Source organism: Neophocaena asiaeorientalis, unplaced genomic scaffold (genome assembly GCF_003031525.2).
Source record: "Neophocaena asiaeorientalis asiaeorientalis breed wild unplaced genomic scaffold, Neophocaena_asiaeorientalis_V1.1 scaffold58, whole genome shotgun sequence".
Taxonomy (NCBI): Eukaryota; Metazoa; Chordata; class Mammalia; order Artiodactyla; family Phocoenidae; genus Neophocaena; species Neophocaena asiaeorientalis.
The window spans coordinates 285068-302678 of NW_020172644.1; the positions used below are offsets into that span (position 1 = coordinate 285068).

General features: G+C 34.7%; 1 protein-coding gene across 3 annotated transcripts in view; it reads right to left on the bottom strand.

The window, feature by feature from the left end:
• LARP7 (La ribonucleoprotein 7, transcriptional regulator) overlaps positions 1-17611 on the bottom strand; it is a 19676-nt gene that overhangs the window by 1067 nt on the left and 998 nt on the right. For 2 of the 3 annotated variants that reach the window (XM_024739477.1, XM_024739478.1), the window contains exons 2-12: positions 12615-12825; positions 12027-12127; positions 11871-11954; positions 11573-11737; positions 11398-11491; positions 10976-11323; positions 10748-10892; positions 8712-8863; positions 7757-7875; positions 4214-4373; positions 3875-3966 (exon numbers count right to left, since the gene is read on the bottom strand). In XM_024739477.1, the coding sequence (XP_024595245.1) occupies positions 3875-3966; positions 4214-4373; positions 7757-7875; positions 8712-8863; positions 10748-10892; positions 10976-11323; positions 11398-11491; positions 11573-11737; positions 11871-11954; positions 12027-12127; positions 12615-12816 (1662 nt within the window). In that variant the 5' untranslated portion in view covers positions 12817-12825. The remainder of the gene's footprint in view (positions 1-3874; positions 3967-4213; positions 4374-7756; positions 7876-8711; positions 8864-10747; positions 10893-10975; positions 11324-11397; positions 11492-11572; positions 11738-11870; positions 11955-12026; positions 12128-12614; positions 12826-17611) is intronic. The other variant, XM_024739479.1, reaches the window with a different exon arrangement.

The window sequence follows — 17611 nt, forward strand, 5'->3', positions numbered from 1 at the left end:
AAAAAAAAAAAAAAAAAAAAAAAAAGAAAACAAAAAAACTTCTTAAAAAGGGGAAGAAGAAAACAAATGAGATAATTAAGCTTACATCAAATCAGTTACAGAGAGAAGTGTCTAGATTATGGCTTATTAAATAGATATTAAATCTTTGAATTACCTAAGATCCTCTCATTTTAGTTCCAGATTACTAAAAAAATTTTCAATTAAAAATAACCATTCCACCAACAAGGACCTACTATAAAGCACAGGGAACACTCCTCAATATTCTGTAATAAACTAAATGGGAAAAGAATTTGAAAAAAGAATAGATACATGTATATGTATAACTGAATCACTTTGCTCTACACCTGAAAGTAACACAACATTGTTAATCAATTATGCTACAATATAAAATTACAAAAAAAAAACATTCCATGCTGGTAATTTTTTTGACATTTTAGGAGGCTTAAGGACCAACATTTGTTGTTTCATAGCCCTTTGGGCTTGAGTATTAATTATCAAGACACTTCTTTTTTTTTTTTTTTTTTTTTAAGACACTTCTTAAATGATGTGTGGTCTTTAATAATTATATTGTGCTTGAAAATTTATATATTATTTGAATGAGACAGCATACTTTGGGCTGAGTGCTACACAAAGGTTTGCTTACAAATTTAAAAAATATTCCAAATAAGAAACTGCTATTAAGAGTACTTATTAATTACACTCTTACATAAATACTTGAAAATTTTAAAGAAAGCAAATGAAATTATGTGGAATGCAGAAGAACATTTAAAATATCCATATATTCCAGAAGATTTCTTGATAAAAAAACTTAAGGTATCTTATTTAGCTTTGGAGGAAATGAAATTTTATTCTCTTGAAAACACAGATTCTAATGAGTATTCATTAAAATAGTTTATTTAAACTGGTGATAAGTGGCCACTGGCAGGAAATCACTTTCAGATTAAAGTAAAAGCCTTTTTATCAGTGAAGTGAGTCAAAATGTAAGTGTTTAAAACTGTCACACCGATATGCTCTTCACAAATTTTATGAATTCCACCTATACCTGCTTAATATGTAACCATCAGTACTTTGTAAAGGAAAGAACATTTTGATAAAAACATTAAAAAAATTCAAATATGTTTTAAAAGCTAAAGAGAAATGAGAAAAACCTTACTGTGTCTCCAGTACCTGTTATCTAATTTTACCAGTGTGCTCAAAGTGATAGGGTACACTACAAAGATTTGGTCTGGGTAGAATGAATCAGACCCCTTTTGGCAGATCTTTCCTTCATCTTCCTGATCTTTTGTCAGAGGTCTTAATTTACCTTATCTGTACTTGATTTTTATGGGTAAAAATATCATACATAGAAAATAAAATATTTCTACCAATTCTTTTCTCTTTTAATTCTGTGTAAACTGACCAGAGCTCAGGAAAGTGTCCCCAGTAGCCTTCTCCTACACAATGTGAAAATAAGAACCAGGATTTTTTTTAGTGCTTTTTTTTCACTCAATTATGGACCAAGTATAATGTTACTGTGGAAATGGTAGGCTGGCATGTCAGTGAGGTATTTATGCTATACTTTTGGCTGCTAATTTTTTCTAAAATACTTAATTTCCATTACTAACATGCTTGCTTCCAGTACTCCAGCTACACTGTCCTAGTCTCACAATCTCCTTTCAAGACCTCTGCACTTTCTTCTTCTTTTTTTTTTAAAAATATTTTTATTTATAATTTTGGCTGTGTCGGTTCTTAGTTGCGGCACGCGGGCTTCTCTCTAGTTGTGGCATGTGGGTTTTTTTCTCTCTAGTTGTGGCATGCAGGCTCCACAGCGCATGGGCTCTGTAGTCTGTGGTACTTGGGCCCTCTAGTTGAGGCGGCGGGCTCAGTAGTTGTGGCACACCGGCTTAGTTGCCCCATGGCATGTGCGATCTTAGTTCTCCGACCAGGGATCAAACCCTTGTCCCCTGCATTGGAAGGCAGATTCTTTACCACTGGACCACCAGGGAAGTCCCAAGGCCTCTGCACTTTCTGTTGCCTCCTACTGGAAAGCTGTGCATCTAATTTTTTTTTTTTGGCCGTACATGGGCCTCTCACTGTTGTGGCCTCTCCCGCTGCGAAGCACAGGCTCCGGACGTGCAGGCTCAGCAGCCATGGCTCACGGGCCTAGCCGCTCCGCGGCATCTGGGATCTTCCCAGACCAGGGCACGAACCCGTGTCCCCTGCATCGGCAGGTGGACTCTCAACCACTGCGCCACCAGGGAAGCCCTGTGCATCTAAATTTTCCTGACTTGCTTGCTCACTTCCCTAAGGTCTCCTCTACTGTCACCTTTGTAGATAGAACTTCCCAGACAATCTCATCTCATGTATCCCATTATACTTTTGAGTTTTCTGTACAGCACATGTCATCATCTGACTTATTAATATATTACCTCTAAGCCTCAACAAAGAAGGGGACTTTGTTACTCACAGCTATATACTCAGTTCCTAGAACAGTGGCTAACACAAACTGGCACCAAAAATATTAACTAAATGAATTAAGAAAGAAGTAAACTAAATTACAGTCTAACCCCCTCTCCTCTGAGAAGCTTCTCTGTGTGGTACCTTTTTTTCATTTCATGAAATAAGCAAACTAGTTACATCCATAGCTTTAGCTAGGAGTCTATACTTTCAGAGGTTTATCACACAAATCATGTGTATGATAAACCTGATGGTGTAACAGGTAAATGAGAACTCTCCCAATGATAGAACTACTCACTGCTTTCCAACCCAATTTATAAAATTCCCTAAGTCAGTGTTTATTTCCTTGTCTCAAATTTAATTTGTGGAGATGGAATTTTTCTGAAAAATAAACTTTCTGATTTCTAGTTTTAAAAATATATACAATTTAAATGAAATTTCACACCAATTAGAAGGATAAGCATTATTTAACAAAATGATTTCATTTCAGTTGTCAGTTCTGGATTAATGATTTTAACATTTAAATACTCTCAAGCAGGCTTTGAAATTAACACCTCATGAACCTGAAAGAGTCCTTAAGAAGGGAGGCCTCCCCATCTCAGCAAATTCAGTCCACATTCACAGAATTAACAAAGACCAGTAGAAAACCTCCTCCTAAATCATCTGAAATTCCAATGAATCCTAGGCTATCTAACGCTGATGAAAAAACTTAATTTTCCAATTAAAAAAAAAACAACAAAGAATTTTATAAATAGGACCCTAAAGCAACAAACCTAGAATACAGGAAGTATGACCTTTCAAGTGCTAATCAATCATAAAAGGATGTACGTACATCTTTCCGTATTTTACCGATTTTTACAATATACATTAAAAAATTTATACTAGTAATATTACTATTATTATGTGCACATAATAAGGCACAGTTATTATGTGCCCTATTTTATTCTAAGCACTTTAAGATGTTCTAACCTTTACATGTACAATAATGTTTTAAAAGAATAAACTAGACAGCTTACTAGCAACAATAAATATCTGATAAATTTAGTGTCATTTAAAATAAAATTATTGAAAGAGAGGCTTGCTTTAAATTAATTAATGTACTTATTTAAGTTTGTTTCTTTCACTTGTCAGCTAGCCTAGAGAAAAAGGAATAAAGCTTACCATTGCTACAGGGAATGTTATGCATAGTTTCTCAATCTTATCTGTGGAGGCTCATATTTTTAAAAAGTACAATCTAAATACATTGTGTTTTTTACCATTAAGACAATCTTTAAATAATCATTCACCACAAAGCCATAAATGAAAGCAGCCAGAAATTTAAATTACATCACTATTTTCTTTTTTAAAAAAGATAAACTTATGTACCCTTGTGTGGAAAATAATTCTAATTTCATATATTTCAAAATCTAGAGAAATAAAAAAAAACAAATATGATTACCTTCTCAGTGCCTCTTTTCTTTTCACGAGGCTGATTAAGTTTGGCCTGCCTATCTACCAAAATCTTCTGCCAATACCTCTGTTCATGGTCACCTTAAAAAAAACAGAACAAAAAACCCCACGAAAATGCTGATCATAAGGATACAGATGAAGAAACATATTCAAGGCTTTATATTGTCAACAACCGAACCGGAATAGTCTCATTTTATTAATGCTACTTTATGCATATTATAGTACCAAAAAAACCCAACAACGTAGTTTCATTAGCCAAACTCAGAAATTATAATATAATCACCCCACAATAAGAATTGTTGAAAAAGAATGTTCTATAAAGTTTTACCAGAAAGAATCTCTAGTTTCCAGCAGTGTTTCTTTTTAATTTCCGTATATGCATTTATTACTGCTTGAGCATCCTCAGGAGTTTTAAATCTAGCATGGCATTCTGTATCTCCTTCCAGCAAATCAACATAAACAACTTCTGAGATTACTGCCAAAGTATCCTGCGTTAGAGTTTAGAAAGGCTTAAAGTAAATAACAAAAATGTTTCAATATAATTCTAAAATTATTCCAATGGCTGTACTGGAATCTATTATAAAATTGAGCCATATGTCATTTAAAATGAGGAGAAACTATCCTATATCAAACATTTCTTCTAAAATATATACAAATGGGGAATTTCCTGGAGGTCCAGTGGTTAGGACTCTGTGCTCTCTCTGCTGAGGGCCCAGGTTCAATCCCTGGTCGGAGAGCTAAGATCCCATAAGCCACACAGTGCCGCCAAAAACCAAAAAAAAACAGAAAAAGAGAAAGAATAAAAGCCCCCAAAACGAATGCTCTTAAAAAGTGACTTGGACAAAGCTGAGAACCAATTTAACATCAACTCTAATAATAACTTTCCTTCCTTCAACAGCATCCTTAAAATATTAACTGGCATGGGAATATTGCATAAGGAAAAGAGATTTGTAGAGCAGAATGTACAAATACAACTCCAAATTCAGAAGAAGGTTTCCAAGTCTGGGTGTAGTTAAAGAGTTAAAAACAAACAAAATCGAAAAGGGATGAAGGAAGGTGTGTTTCCACTTACCTGTACCAAATCACTTATGACTTAAAATATATGTAAACTTTTTATAACCACTTGTGAAAAACATTTCAAGGAACATACAGAGTAGCTCCCAAGTAGTCTATGGGACTACAGATAGTTCAAGAGCTTTTATTCTGTGATAAAAACAGCTAAGCAACCTCTTCTAAACAAGTTGAGTCACACAGCAAGGAAAAGTTTTACCTATACGGCCTGCTGTGAGGGCAAATTAACAAGATTCCTGCATTCCTAGTCTTTTTTTTTTTTTTTCACAGCATGTTCTAGAGTGTATGCAATGCAATTATGCAGGAATGTTACACTAATTCTTAATTCATCAACTTCCATTCATAAAGCTAAAAGAAATAACTGAAGGTTCCCAACTGGGGGAAAAAAGCCTTACCCACCTCACCTCCTTTAGTTTTAACCCAAAATTTCAAGGCACAACTAATTTAGATTACTTTTATTTATTTATTTTAAAACATTTATTATTTTCTTTGGCCCTGCCATGCAGCTTGTGGGATCTTAGTTCCCCGACTAGGGATTGAACCCGGGCCCTCGGCAGTGAGAGCGCGGAGTCCTAACTAGTGAATCGCCAGAGGATTCCCTAGATTACTTTTAGACATTGGATTTTTAAAGTATGAATTACAAAAAGAACTGAGCAATACCTGGAAATATATTTTCATAAGAAAAGTTTATAAAGTAGTAAAAACCTGTGCTTATGTACAAGCCAGGGACTATATCTTAATTCATCCCAACACTTAAAACACTGCCTATCACAAAATAGGCTCTTAATAAATGTATGCTAATTCAATGAAAAAAAAAGTAAGAGAACTGGAGAGAAATATACCTGCTAATTCTTCCCATTTCTCTATCTAATCAGTATTAAATTTAGACACAAAGCAAGAAACTATGGTATGAAGTGATGAAATTTTAATGTGTTCATTGGTAGTAGTGAGAGTTTTATAATTGATTTATCAGACAGATTAGATTACTACAATTCAAAAGATATTTACTAAATATCCATTATAATGTCAGGCTAATCTCCGGATTTAAAACCCTTCTTAGAATGACAAATTAACCTGGTAATCACATGGGCAAGTCACAGACAGCAGTAACAATCGTAGCTCAGTTTTTGTTCCAGCAAAATGTAAGTAATTACTAACTTGGTTAATGCAGTTATTTTACGATTTTGGTGATCATAAATGAAGAATCTATAATTGACATAATTACCATTTAGATAATAAAAGCTATTTGATAAATATAATTAAACCTATGTCAGTCATTCCAAATAACAAACTTTGTGTAATTTTTCTGTTAAATCTTTTTCAATCTGACTAACCACAGCAGCGTTTACATCCTCAATTTTTTATCCTTCTTATTTGAAAGTCTATACTGTGACCAAACTTGAAATGCAAGCTGGTAATATCAATTTGGGATTGACCAGGTTTAATACTGTAATGAGAATCTAAATTTTGTGTTAGTGACAGCTACAGGATTTTAGGGGATAGGGTTTCAGATGAAGAGTGCTTACAGATGGTTACAATGAGCAACCTTAATGGTTATGCAAGTCAAAAAATGTGACTGCTAAGAGTCTATGCAAAAGCAAAACAATATACTACATGGTGCTGATGTCAGTATAAGAATTTTAAATATATTTGCTATGTTACAGAACATGTTATATAGTTTAAAAAGAAAGCGTCTTACCTAAATGGGTGACAAGGTTTAAAAGTAAATAAAATACGGTACTCCCACTCAAAGGAATATGTGAATAAGAAAGGAATATAAAAAAAAAAAAAAAAAAAAAAAAAAAGAAAGGAATATTGCTGTGCTGGTACAAAATGCTGTAGAAGATAACTTTATAAAGTGAAAAAAGAAGACTAGTACCGTATGAATAGCAATTTAAAGTGTAAATTGTGTAGAAATAAAGATTTATTTGCATATGCATGTAAAATTTTTGGAGCTTTGGAAAATAGTTTACACTTTTCTGTAATTGTTTCAAATTTTTAAAATAATCAGCATGGATTAAAAATACCAAAAATTTTTAAAAATAAAAATTTTAAAGGCTCTTTTCTCCAAAAAAAACTGCCTTTCAGGAAAAAAATTTCTATTCCCAAGAGGATTCATTAAGACAAAAATAAACTAAGTCCATGGTAAGTGAAAAATATGCGTATTAACCCTTTTATTCCAAAATCGTTCTGACTTGTTTTAAGTCACAAAACCTTTTAGGAATCTATTGAAAGCTAAGAGCTCTAATGAAAACAAATTACAAATTCTCTAGTTTGCTCCAAACCAGACAACGGCAGATAATTACAATTTTATTTTAAAAATAATTTCAAACCAACTCTAATGTTGATTAAATATTTTAAAAAGTTTTAGCACTAAGTATTTTCCTAAAATCTAGTTTCTCTAGGTTTTCCTGAAAACAGAGGAAGTCCCCTAAAAAATGAATACTGGAAAACATTTTACTTTATCTACCCTATTAGTTATAACTATAGTATGGTTTCCTCATCCAACTATACAACCACCATTAAGGGCACCAATAAAAATAAGTACAAATTGCACTTTTCCTATAAATGGATTAAACCATGTTCACTGTAAATTTGATCCAGTGAGGAATTTCAGTCTTTAGAATTAGCTTCAAGTCAAACTTAAGGGTTATTATGGAATCAAAACCAGTAATCAGTTTACCACAAGAGAACAAATTCTAATTTGATTTGCTTCATTTTCCACATTCAAAACACCTTCACATGGGGGAGTTTTTTAGAGGAAAGAGAAACAACTATCCTGGGGATACAAAAGCATTACCCTGACTTGTTTCCTGCCAGGTAAAGGCTCAGTGCTAATGATCTTCACAATCACACCACTCACAAACTGTGGTCCTTCTGTATTAACCTTCTCCTGGGGACCACCCTCTTCACTGTCTGCTGTTTGAAAAGAAGAAGACCAGAAATAAATCTCTTACACTTAATAATTTAACCCTTAGGAGGCCCACTTTAGAATAACAATAATGATTTCTCAGCCTGATTTAAATAATTAATTTAAATTTACTCATAAAGTCATTATGTTGTAAGTTATACTATTTATTGCAGATCACCATGAAGTAAAATACAAAAACCTTTATTATTGTAAATGCAAACTTTTACCATTAGAAGAGCACTTGTAAAACCTTAAAAAAAAAAAAAAAGCTCCTTTTCAATGAACCAAGTAACAAAGTGCTTTACTCAGTGAAGAAATAAACAGGCATAGGATAATATATAAGAATATTGTATATAAATTACAATTCAAATGTGAAATTTATATTTTCAACTTACTGGAATTTAAAATATATCCTAAAAAAAAAATAAAAAATAAAAAAATAAAATATATCCTAATATTGAAGATTTCACAAAAATCTTGTTTTAATTTGTTCCTGCTTGTGGTTAATACCAAGGAATAACATGTCAGGTGAGAAATTATCAGCTTTGTTTCTATAAACCTGTTCAACTCAAACTAGGCACTCATTATTAAATTTGATTAATAATGAAAACTGTAGAGAAAACTTATATGATTAAAAAAGATTCTGTTTAAAATGAACCCTTCAAATATTCTTATGTTAAGAATAAATCACACGTCTGGACAACTTGACAAATCAGTAATTTTTCTAATAACAACCATTGTATAATCAAGTTTTTAAAACTAAAGTTGATCATGTAGTAACTCAGAAAGTACATTTAGTGTAAGTACAATATAATGCTACAAAAACTATCATAGTGATGCTTACTTTTTTCATTTTTCATTTCGGACTTAGTAGGTACTCCATGGTTTGTTTCCATTTCTGACTCTAATTTTATTTGGGATATTGTTTTTTTTAAAGAAGCCATGCTAGCTTTTTGCAGTGCTAAATACTCTTTTTTCAAATCCAGCCATTGGGTCCTATAATGAAAAAACACTGTACTTTTAAAATAGTGACAATAGATCATTAAATAAAAAGTAAGTATCTAATACAGACATTCAGTGACTTACAATCACTCCTCCTCCCAACCTTTCTTTCTTTAAACACTTACACTCAAATTATTTCCTGAGTTCTAAGTCCATCTGGCAAACAAGCAAAGGGGAGTTCCCTTTGCCCCAACATTCAGATTAAATGTTTTATATTTGATGATTCAATTCTTGAGTATGTTTCAAATATTTGAATTGATGAAACTAAAAGTATTGAATTAATTAACTAGTAACATTTACTAGAAAAGTCAGTCAACTCTGGGGAAAAAATGAGAAATTAAAATTTAAAGATTTGTTAAACTGCTTCTAATTTGAGAGACAACATTCCTTAGTATTTACTTGAGTCAAAAGGAATTTCTAAGAAGAAAAAAACACCCCATGGAAGCAATTTATTTATTTACATACATTTAACGTGTAAGATGTTTCTTCAAACAGCTAGAGCTCCTCCAGATAGAAACACAATGCCTCGCCTGGCTCTGCAGGAGCACTCATTGTTACCCTAATCTATGCCATCAAACAAGCAGATAGGGGATTTTTTTTTTTTTTTTTAAAGAGGAGAATATCTGTGGTAATGGTTTTAGCTGTTAACATTGACATCTGTATACTTCAAAAAAAAAAAAAAGTATCCAGACCCACCCAGGACCATACATTCCCTGAGAGCTGATACATTAGAATAACAAAGGGCTCTTGTAATGATTCTCTGAGATAAAAAGGCAAAAGGAATTCAGGAGTTAAGAATAGTATAAATAGAAGTACCCAAAGTCCTTGCCTTTTAACCCTCCAAGAGGAAAACTGGATTCTTTGGAAAGTAATCCAGGAAGGTTAAGAAAAACTCTCTTCTAAAAGGTATGCCATTTGCTTTCTTCTACTTATCTCTCACCCCTTGAGTAGATGGACTCCCTTTAACTTTAACATGGAAGTACTTTCTGTGACTTTTAAAATAGTAAGTGCTTCCATGTTTTAGTAGAAGTGAATCCAAATTATGCCTCCGGATTCGAGATATCAACCTTTCTAATTTACAGAAGCCAAGGGGATCCCCTTTGCTTTAACATGGGGGTACCTGCTGTGTAAAACAAAAGTAAGTGCTTCCATGTTTCAGTGGAGGTGTCCCCAAACCGACACTTTCAAGGATTCAGATCTATTTTTATAGGATAAGCTGTTGAAGCTGGCTACTAATGAAGTTCTGAAAATAATGAAAATACAGCATTGCTTGTTAAATTTTGAATAAAGGGTAAAAATATATAATCCTTACAATGAAATTTTACTTAATTTAACTTAAGATATCTTTGTCGGACAGGTCCAAACTGACGCGTTTGTTCTGATCCCAGATTATTTTCTAAATTTTCTTTACAGGTCAAAGGACATTCATGATTTTTATTTTTCTTCCCAAGACTGGGCTCCCCACCACTTAAACGTGGATGTACTTGCTTTGAAACTAAAAAAGTAAGTGCTTCCATGTTTTAGTGATGGTAAGTCTTCCTTTTTCATTTTAACTTCAAGAAAACTTCAGGAGTACTTAACTCAATGGCCGGTCTATGATACATTAAAACTCTACTTCTAAATTTATTAAGGAACACCCTCTACTTTAACATGGAGGCACTTGCTGTGACTTGATAAAAAAATAAGTGCTTCCATGTTTTAGTGTGGTGGTTCCTTTTTAAACCCCAATCGTATTAAAGCAACTTGTCTGCAGATCATGGCTTCAGGCCATTACTGTTGCTAATATGCAACTCTGTTCAATACAAACTGGAATTGCACTTTAGCAATGGTGATGGAGTGTGTCAAATGCCAACAATATAATTTGTACCGCTGACTTACTTTGATAGTACCCGTAATGGTATAACCTCTTCTCCCATTTTATGCCTCTCTTTATGCTTTTTCTTATGCTTTCTTTTTGCTTTCAAGAGGGATCCATCTTTTATATCTCCAGTGTCTTTTTCCTCTTCAGTAGAGACTTCTAATTCTAAATTAAAAAACAATAAAGACGTGAGTTAAGAAAAAAAGAAAACCTTATTTATCTAATCGTAAGCTTAAAGTTAGAAATACCTTTGTTTTCTTTACAAACTTCTGAAGCTTTTTTAATGTTGTCTTTCTGAGCCACTTTTTTAAGTTTTGATTTGGGAGTTAAGTAATCTGCATCTTCAGAGCTACTTCTCTTTCTCTTCCCTGTTTTGCCTAAAGGTAAGCTGGATACTTCAGTTCTTTCTCGTTTTTTCTTCTTCTTGGTGGGTGGTTTTTGGGGTTCAGTAACCTCTACTTCAGAGCCCTCAGATGTGGTCCTCGATCTTTTTTTACAGACGCTTTCCTTGCTTGGGTCCATATTTGACTCTTTGGTCTGGATACTGTCTTCTTTCTTCATTCGGCCTTTCTTCTTTTTTTTCTTTTTCTTTTCTTCTGTAACAATTTTCTTTTTATTATTTATTATTTTACTTCAACTACATCTACTTTAAAAATATTTAATAACTCACCAGCTACTCTAAGGGCAGGAATGGGCTTGTTTTTCACTGTCTTGGGAAATACACCAGGTTTTCTTGGTGCTTCCTCTGGTGGGTTATTAAGAAACTGAAATGAAATAAAATTTTGTTACTATTTAAAACAGTTGGTTATTTTCTTTTCCTTTGTTTTAGGTTCTGGACCACCTACCTCAATAGCTTTTGCTGCTTGTTCTTTTGTCTCAAATTCCACAAAGGCAAATCCCTTTGGATCTCCAGTAGACTTATAATGTGGTATACTTATATAAACAACATTGCCACATTTCCCAAATACTTTTTCAATCCAGCTGTGATTAACATTTTTGGGAAGTAATTCCTATGATAAATTAGAAGCAATATTAAATAAAATGTTAAATCTTAGAATAAAGTTTTACTTAACTGAATATTAAAATGTTTCTGTTGTTTTTTTGGGGACAACACTTCTGCGCTTTTCCAGAAAAATGGCTCACCACATACACAGTCCGCTCATCCTCATCCTTTGGTCTTTCACCCAGAGGCTTTTTTCTCCTGATTCTGGTGCCTTCTAAATCCAGCTTTAAAACAGTACATAAGGTTAATACACTAATACAATACTATGTGACATAATAAGTTGTAACAATTCTTACCTCTACAACAGCTGAATTTTTCAGTGCTCTGGCTATTAACTTTCCATCAGTGGTCAATTTTTTCATTTTGTTGAATGACACGAGAAGTGATATATCGACATCTAATGAAAACAAGTTAAAGTGAATAAATATAATTAAAAATAAAACATTAAAAAGATAAACCGGCAGGATAGATGGTACTTGGGATGAATTAAATCTGCCCCTTAAGTTAGACACAGCCCTACTGGTCACGGTTATACATTCATAACAGAAAACTGATACAACTTCCCTTCAAAACTAGTCAAAGGTGTTTTGAAATGCAGACTAGGTAAAATGCCTTTCAGTCTGAATCCTGCATATACCTCTATGTATTCTCAAATAAACATGCGTGGTAAATGTTCATCTGCTTTGAAGTTGCTAGAGGCCTAGTGAGTCTTTAACTGTAAAAATATAAAGGCTATAAAAAGTGGCCTACAATAGTTCTTGTAAAATTATACACATTACACAAGCGTGGTGGATTTGATGCTATATACACTACATTACATACACTATCTTAGAAGTAGATACACCTCTTAAAACTAGTTCAATTATACACTGAAGCAAACTTACATCCATCTCTAGATTTTTCTATCTGCTCTCGAAGAAATCTATCCTTGTGAAGATTTGCATCTCCAAACCAGAAGTCCACCTGCTTTGCAATATCTGCAAGCACCTGTTTTACCCGAGACCGTTTCTTTTTTTCTACTTCTTTTTTCTTTTCAGTGCTTTCCTCTTCCAGTGCTTTTTCTTGATTTCCACTTCCAGTTTCCATTCCTGTCAACTGGGAAAAGGTAAATATCAACTCAGTACAAGTAATTAGTAATACAGAAAAAATGTTTAGTTTAGCCTTTGTCTGAAGGGAAATGGACTCAAATTTGACTGCCAGAGAACAAACTTCAGGGGAACACTTTTCATTTTTCACATCAGCTGAGGAAACTTTCATTGGCCTTCTTGAGTGGTTTTTTTTTTAGTTCTTTCTCGTTCACTTCTCATTTGGCCTTGTTTTTACTTTTAAAATAATTTACCTCCTATGTTACGGAGCACAGCTTCAGTATTTTATGTCTTAAACTGCAGAACCAGATTATCCTAGTATAATTTATGTCTACATTTATATCTCAAAGTATAACATTAGGAACTGAAACATTCTTCATTTTGAAAAACCTCAAAAGTTATTTGCATTTTAAAATACAACTTCTAATGAAATAAAAATTGATTCTTGATTTTTAAACATGTTAATTTGTTTACTAGAAGCAGAATTCAACTGACAAGTCACAGAATCCACCATCTCTTTTTCAGGTGACCTTCCTGTCCCAGTGTTTATTTCTTGGTCAGCAACTTTCAACCCCCTCTTTCCTCAAGTCACTGTGCATGCCTCTTTGCTCCCTCCGCTCCAGCCATGCTGCTTTTCTAGCTGTAGCTACAACTCAACTGGCAAACTGAACTGAGGGATTTTTGAACTTGCTATTCTCTCTAAAATTATCCCCTAGATAACGTGGCTTGCTTCCTCACTTGCTTAAGTCTTGTTCAAATGTCACTTCAGTGAGATCTCCCATAACCCTATTACTATACATTTGTTTATTCTTTATCCTTCCTAGAATGTAAGATTGATGAAATCAGATTTTTGTCTCTTTTGCTTACTGGTGAATCCCCAGTCCCTGGTACACAGTACTCATTCAAAAATTTGCTGAGTGAATTGTGTCATCTTAGTTGAATCACTAAAGGTATGCACACAAAAATGAGTAGATGAGCAAAGGCTTAACATGAGGCCTGGGGTGATGCAGCCTTACCTAAGAATAACGTCGGTCTCCCATAACATGGTTTTTTGGGAAACAGGAGCATTAAGACAAATGGGGAGAGTCATCTGTCTCCTCTGTCGCACTGGGTTGGGTGCTGCTATTAGCTGGTGTGCAGTCCGTAAGGCTGTGACCAGAATGACACAGTAGATTGGTGGGCAAAAGGGCTAAAGCTTTTACATATCAAGGTGACCCAAAACACCGTTTGCCTTTATCTGTGGAAGCCATACTTGTCTACTGTAGATGGGGGGGCTGGGGGCAGGGGAAGCAGTGGATTTGAGTAAATGCTGGAGCTAGGACTCCAGATGAGATGAAGATTCTGTCCCTACTGTATCTTCTGCCTTGTATCCTTTAAAGCTCAGTAAACACAGTATTAGGTTAAAGCCTATTTGTGTCTCCTGAGTCTGACTGTCAGCTAGAATCTGTCACTGCAGCAGTGATGCTGCAGACAGTACCAGAAATAGTGTTTCAAAGTGACATCCAGTAAGAGAGTACAAAGCCATTAATGCATTTCACTTCAATCTCCAACTAAATGTGCATTCTCACCGAAGTCAATAGAAGAGTATTCTGGTATTTTTAGAATACGCTTCCACTGATTGGCTAAGCACCAATTTTTTAAATATACAAGTAATGAAGTATTTACTTAGATGATGCTAGCATAACTAGCATATGGGGGCTTCCCTGGTGGCACAGTGGTTGAGAGTCCGCCTGCCGATGCAGGGGACACGGGTTCGTGCCCCGGACCGGGAGGATCCCACATGCCGCAGAGCGGCTGGGCCCGTGAGCCATGGCCGCTGAGCTTGCACGTCCAGAGCCTGTGCGCCGCAACGGGAGAGGCCACAGCAGTGAGAGGCCCTCGTAATGCAAAAAAAAAAAAAAAAAAAAAAAAGGAGGAATATGTCAGAATTTATCATTAGAAAGACAATCAGATGTCATTCAGTGCTGCATAACCAGTCCTCACCTCGCACTCCCACTCCAACCCATCCTGTCAGGCTTTCCTTTCCACCTTTCTAATGAAACTGAAAACAATTATCTCCGCTGTCTACCAGACCTCTCAGCAGCATCCGCAGTGGGTAACTCCCTCACTGAAAACATTTTCTTCCTTTAGCTTCCAGGCATCTTCTTCTCAATTTCCTTTTCTGGACCCTCCTACTCTGCTCTACCTTTACATGCTGCCTAGGATTGCATTCAGTCCTGAGCCCCCTTCTTATCTACACAGACCTCCTTTCAGAGGGCGTCTGGCTTGAAGCTCCTTGGCTCTATTCTTTCTCATTTCTTCCATCACAACCACCTGTTCCAAGCTATCACGGTGTCTTGCCTGAACTTCTGCAAACACATCCTAACATTTGCTTGCTTCTACTCTTCTTCCATTATCATCAATTTTCCAGATAGCAGCTGGAATAATCATTTAAATATGTAAATAAAATGTCAATCTCTTGAACAAAATCCTCCACAGGTTTCTTATCACACTCAGAATAGAATCCAAAACCCTTACTGTGGCCTACAGGCCCTATTCCATCTGGCCTGGGGATCTCGCTCTAACTTCATCACTCGCAACTTCTTCCAGAGTGCTCATTCCAACCACAACACACCACCTTTCTGTTCCCTTTTAAACAAGCTAAGGCCATTCCCATCAAGGCTCCTGTTGCTCTCTAGCTTCCCTGCCACACCTGCAGGGATTACTTCCTTGTTCATTCAGGTCTCTGCAAATGTCACTTTCTCAAAGAGGCTTTCTCTTTCACCCAATCTAAAATATCCCCTCCCAGCCAACCTTAACCCTACCCGCCCCCTCAGTCACCACTTTCTACACTTGTATCCTCTTATCCCTAACTGGAATTATAATTCTATTGCCTGTCTGCCTCACTAGAATATAAACACTATGATGGTAGAGACTAAAAGGATCTAATAAACTGTAAAGTGTTAAGCATTTCAAGTTATTTTGTTAGGGGGTCAAATTTAGGGTATGACTGTCACTACAGCAGGGTCCACGCTAACTTTCCCTTCTAAAAAAACTACAAATTATAGAGGGCAGACTACCAGCTCTCCACTTCTTTGCATCGTCAAAGCCACCATCTAAGGAAATAGCGGACAGAACTGCATAAGCACAGAAAGTCACAATTCTCCCAGAAATCAGACTTTTCCCATCATTCTCATATCTCAGCCCAGATACTCTCCTTCTTTCCTTCTCCTAAAGAATTTTTTGTGGCTTGGAGAATTAAGTTCAGAAAATCTTGCCTAGTGTGAATAACACTCATCTGCAAATTTTAATCTTAAAAATATATTCTAAAATAAAAAAATATATATATTCTATAGATAATCAAATATACCTTCACTTTGGGGGAAGACATGAATTAAACAGGAAATAACAAGCTATGGTACAAGTTAGTTTCCCTACACAATGGGTGCAGAAGATCAGGAAGTTACATGGCAGTATTTTTGTTACAATTTTGATCTTCAGTTTACTTTCTCAATGTCCTATGATAACAAATATGTGTGTTGTCATTCCATACATTCCAAATCAAACTTATTATCTTTCCTACCCATGACTGTTCTTCTCACCATCCTCATTTTATTTAAGGATGACATATTCCATTTAGTTAACCAATCAAGCTATTTACTAGCTGTATGGATTTTGAGCAAGTTACCTTTCCGTGGTCTATAAAATGTGAATAAAAATTATACCTCCATAATAGAGTTGTAAGAATTAATCAAAATAAATAAACCACTTCCCATTGCTGCTATATAGCACACACTCAATAATATGTAAGCATTATTATTTATTATCATTTTATCATTTACCAATCTGTTATTAAGTACTACCAATTCAACCTTTGGAATGGCCCTTATCTCCATTCAGTGTTTTCCACAACTACTATCACAACACTATGGAACTAGTTTATAAATTGTTCTAGAAGTCATCCATCCTTCACAGAAGCTGTGTAACTTGTCTAAAACACAGATCTAATTTTCTGACTCTGACATTAAAACTTCCAACATTAGAAACTCCTCAGCACCTTCTAGTAACATAATCTGTAGTTTTAAAAAATTGTTAAATGAATGAACTGGTTTCATGGGCTTTAAACAAATAAAAGTTACCGTGTAACAATGTCAGTTACTTTACATACGTTGTTTTAAATCCTCATAATCCCTCTAGGTTCTTTTAACTTCTTTTTACAAAGGCTCAAAGATTAAGTGACTTGGCTAAAGCTAGCTGGGTAAGTAAGCTCAGGTATGCTTGACTCCCACACTGCCTACTTTTTAGTAGACCTTCTTGCAACCTGTTACCATGGGCTCTATGTTCTGACTCAGAAATCCTTAATCTGAAGTCCCTGGAATTTGCGATGGATTTCAAGAATTCTTGTGAATCCCATGAAATTTTCAAAAGATAAATTTTAAAGAAAAGGTGAAATCATGACTCTTCTACAAATATAAAATGATCACATGTCAAAGATTTTATTTAAGCAATTAACTAGGGAACTAGCCAAGTGTTAAAAACCAGGAGTTTTTAACTCCTGGTTAAAAGGAGTTACTCAAAAACTCCTTTTCAAAGGAGAACTCAAAAATTAGACAAGTACAAGCAATCAGGAATGTTGAAATGAATTTGTTAAAATAGATTGCAATACTAATCAAGGCAATAATTGCAAGAATGATTTCCATTATTGTTTTCTACAACTTACACAATTGTAAAATAGCTCAATGACGATGAAAGGCAGAGATAACCTGGAACAGTGAGCTAGACAAGACACCACATATATGTGTGTGTGAATATATATA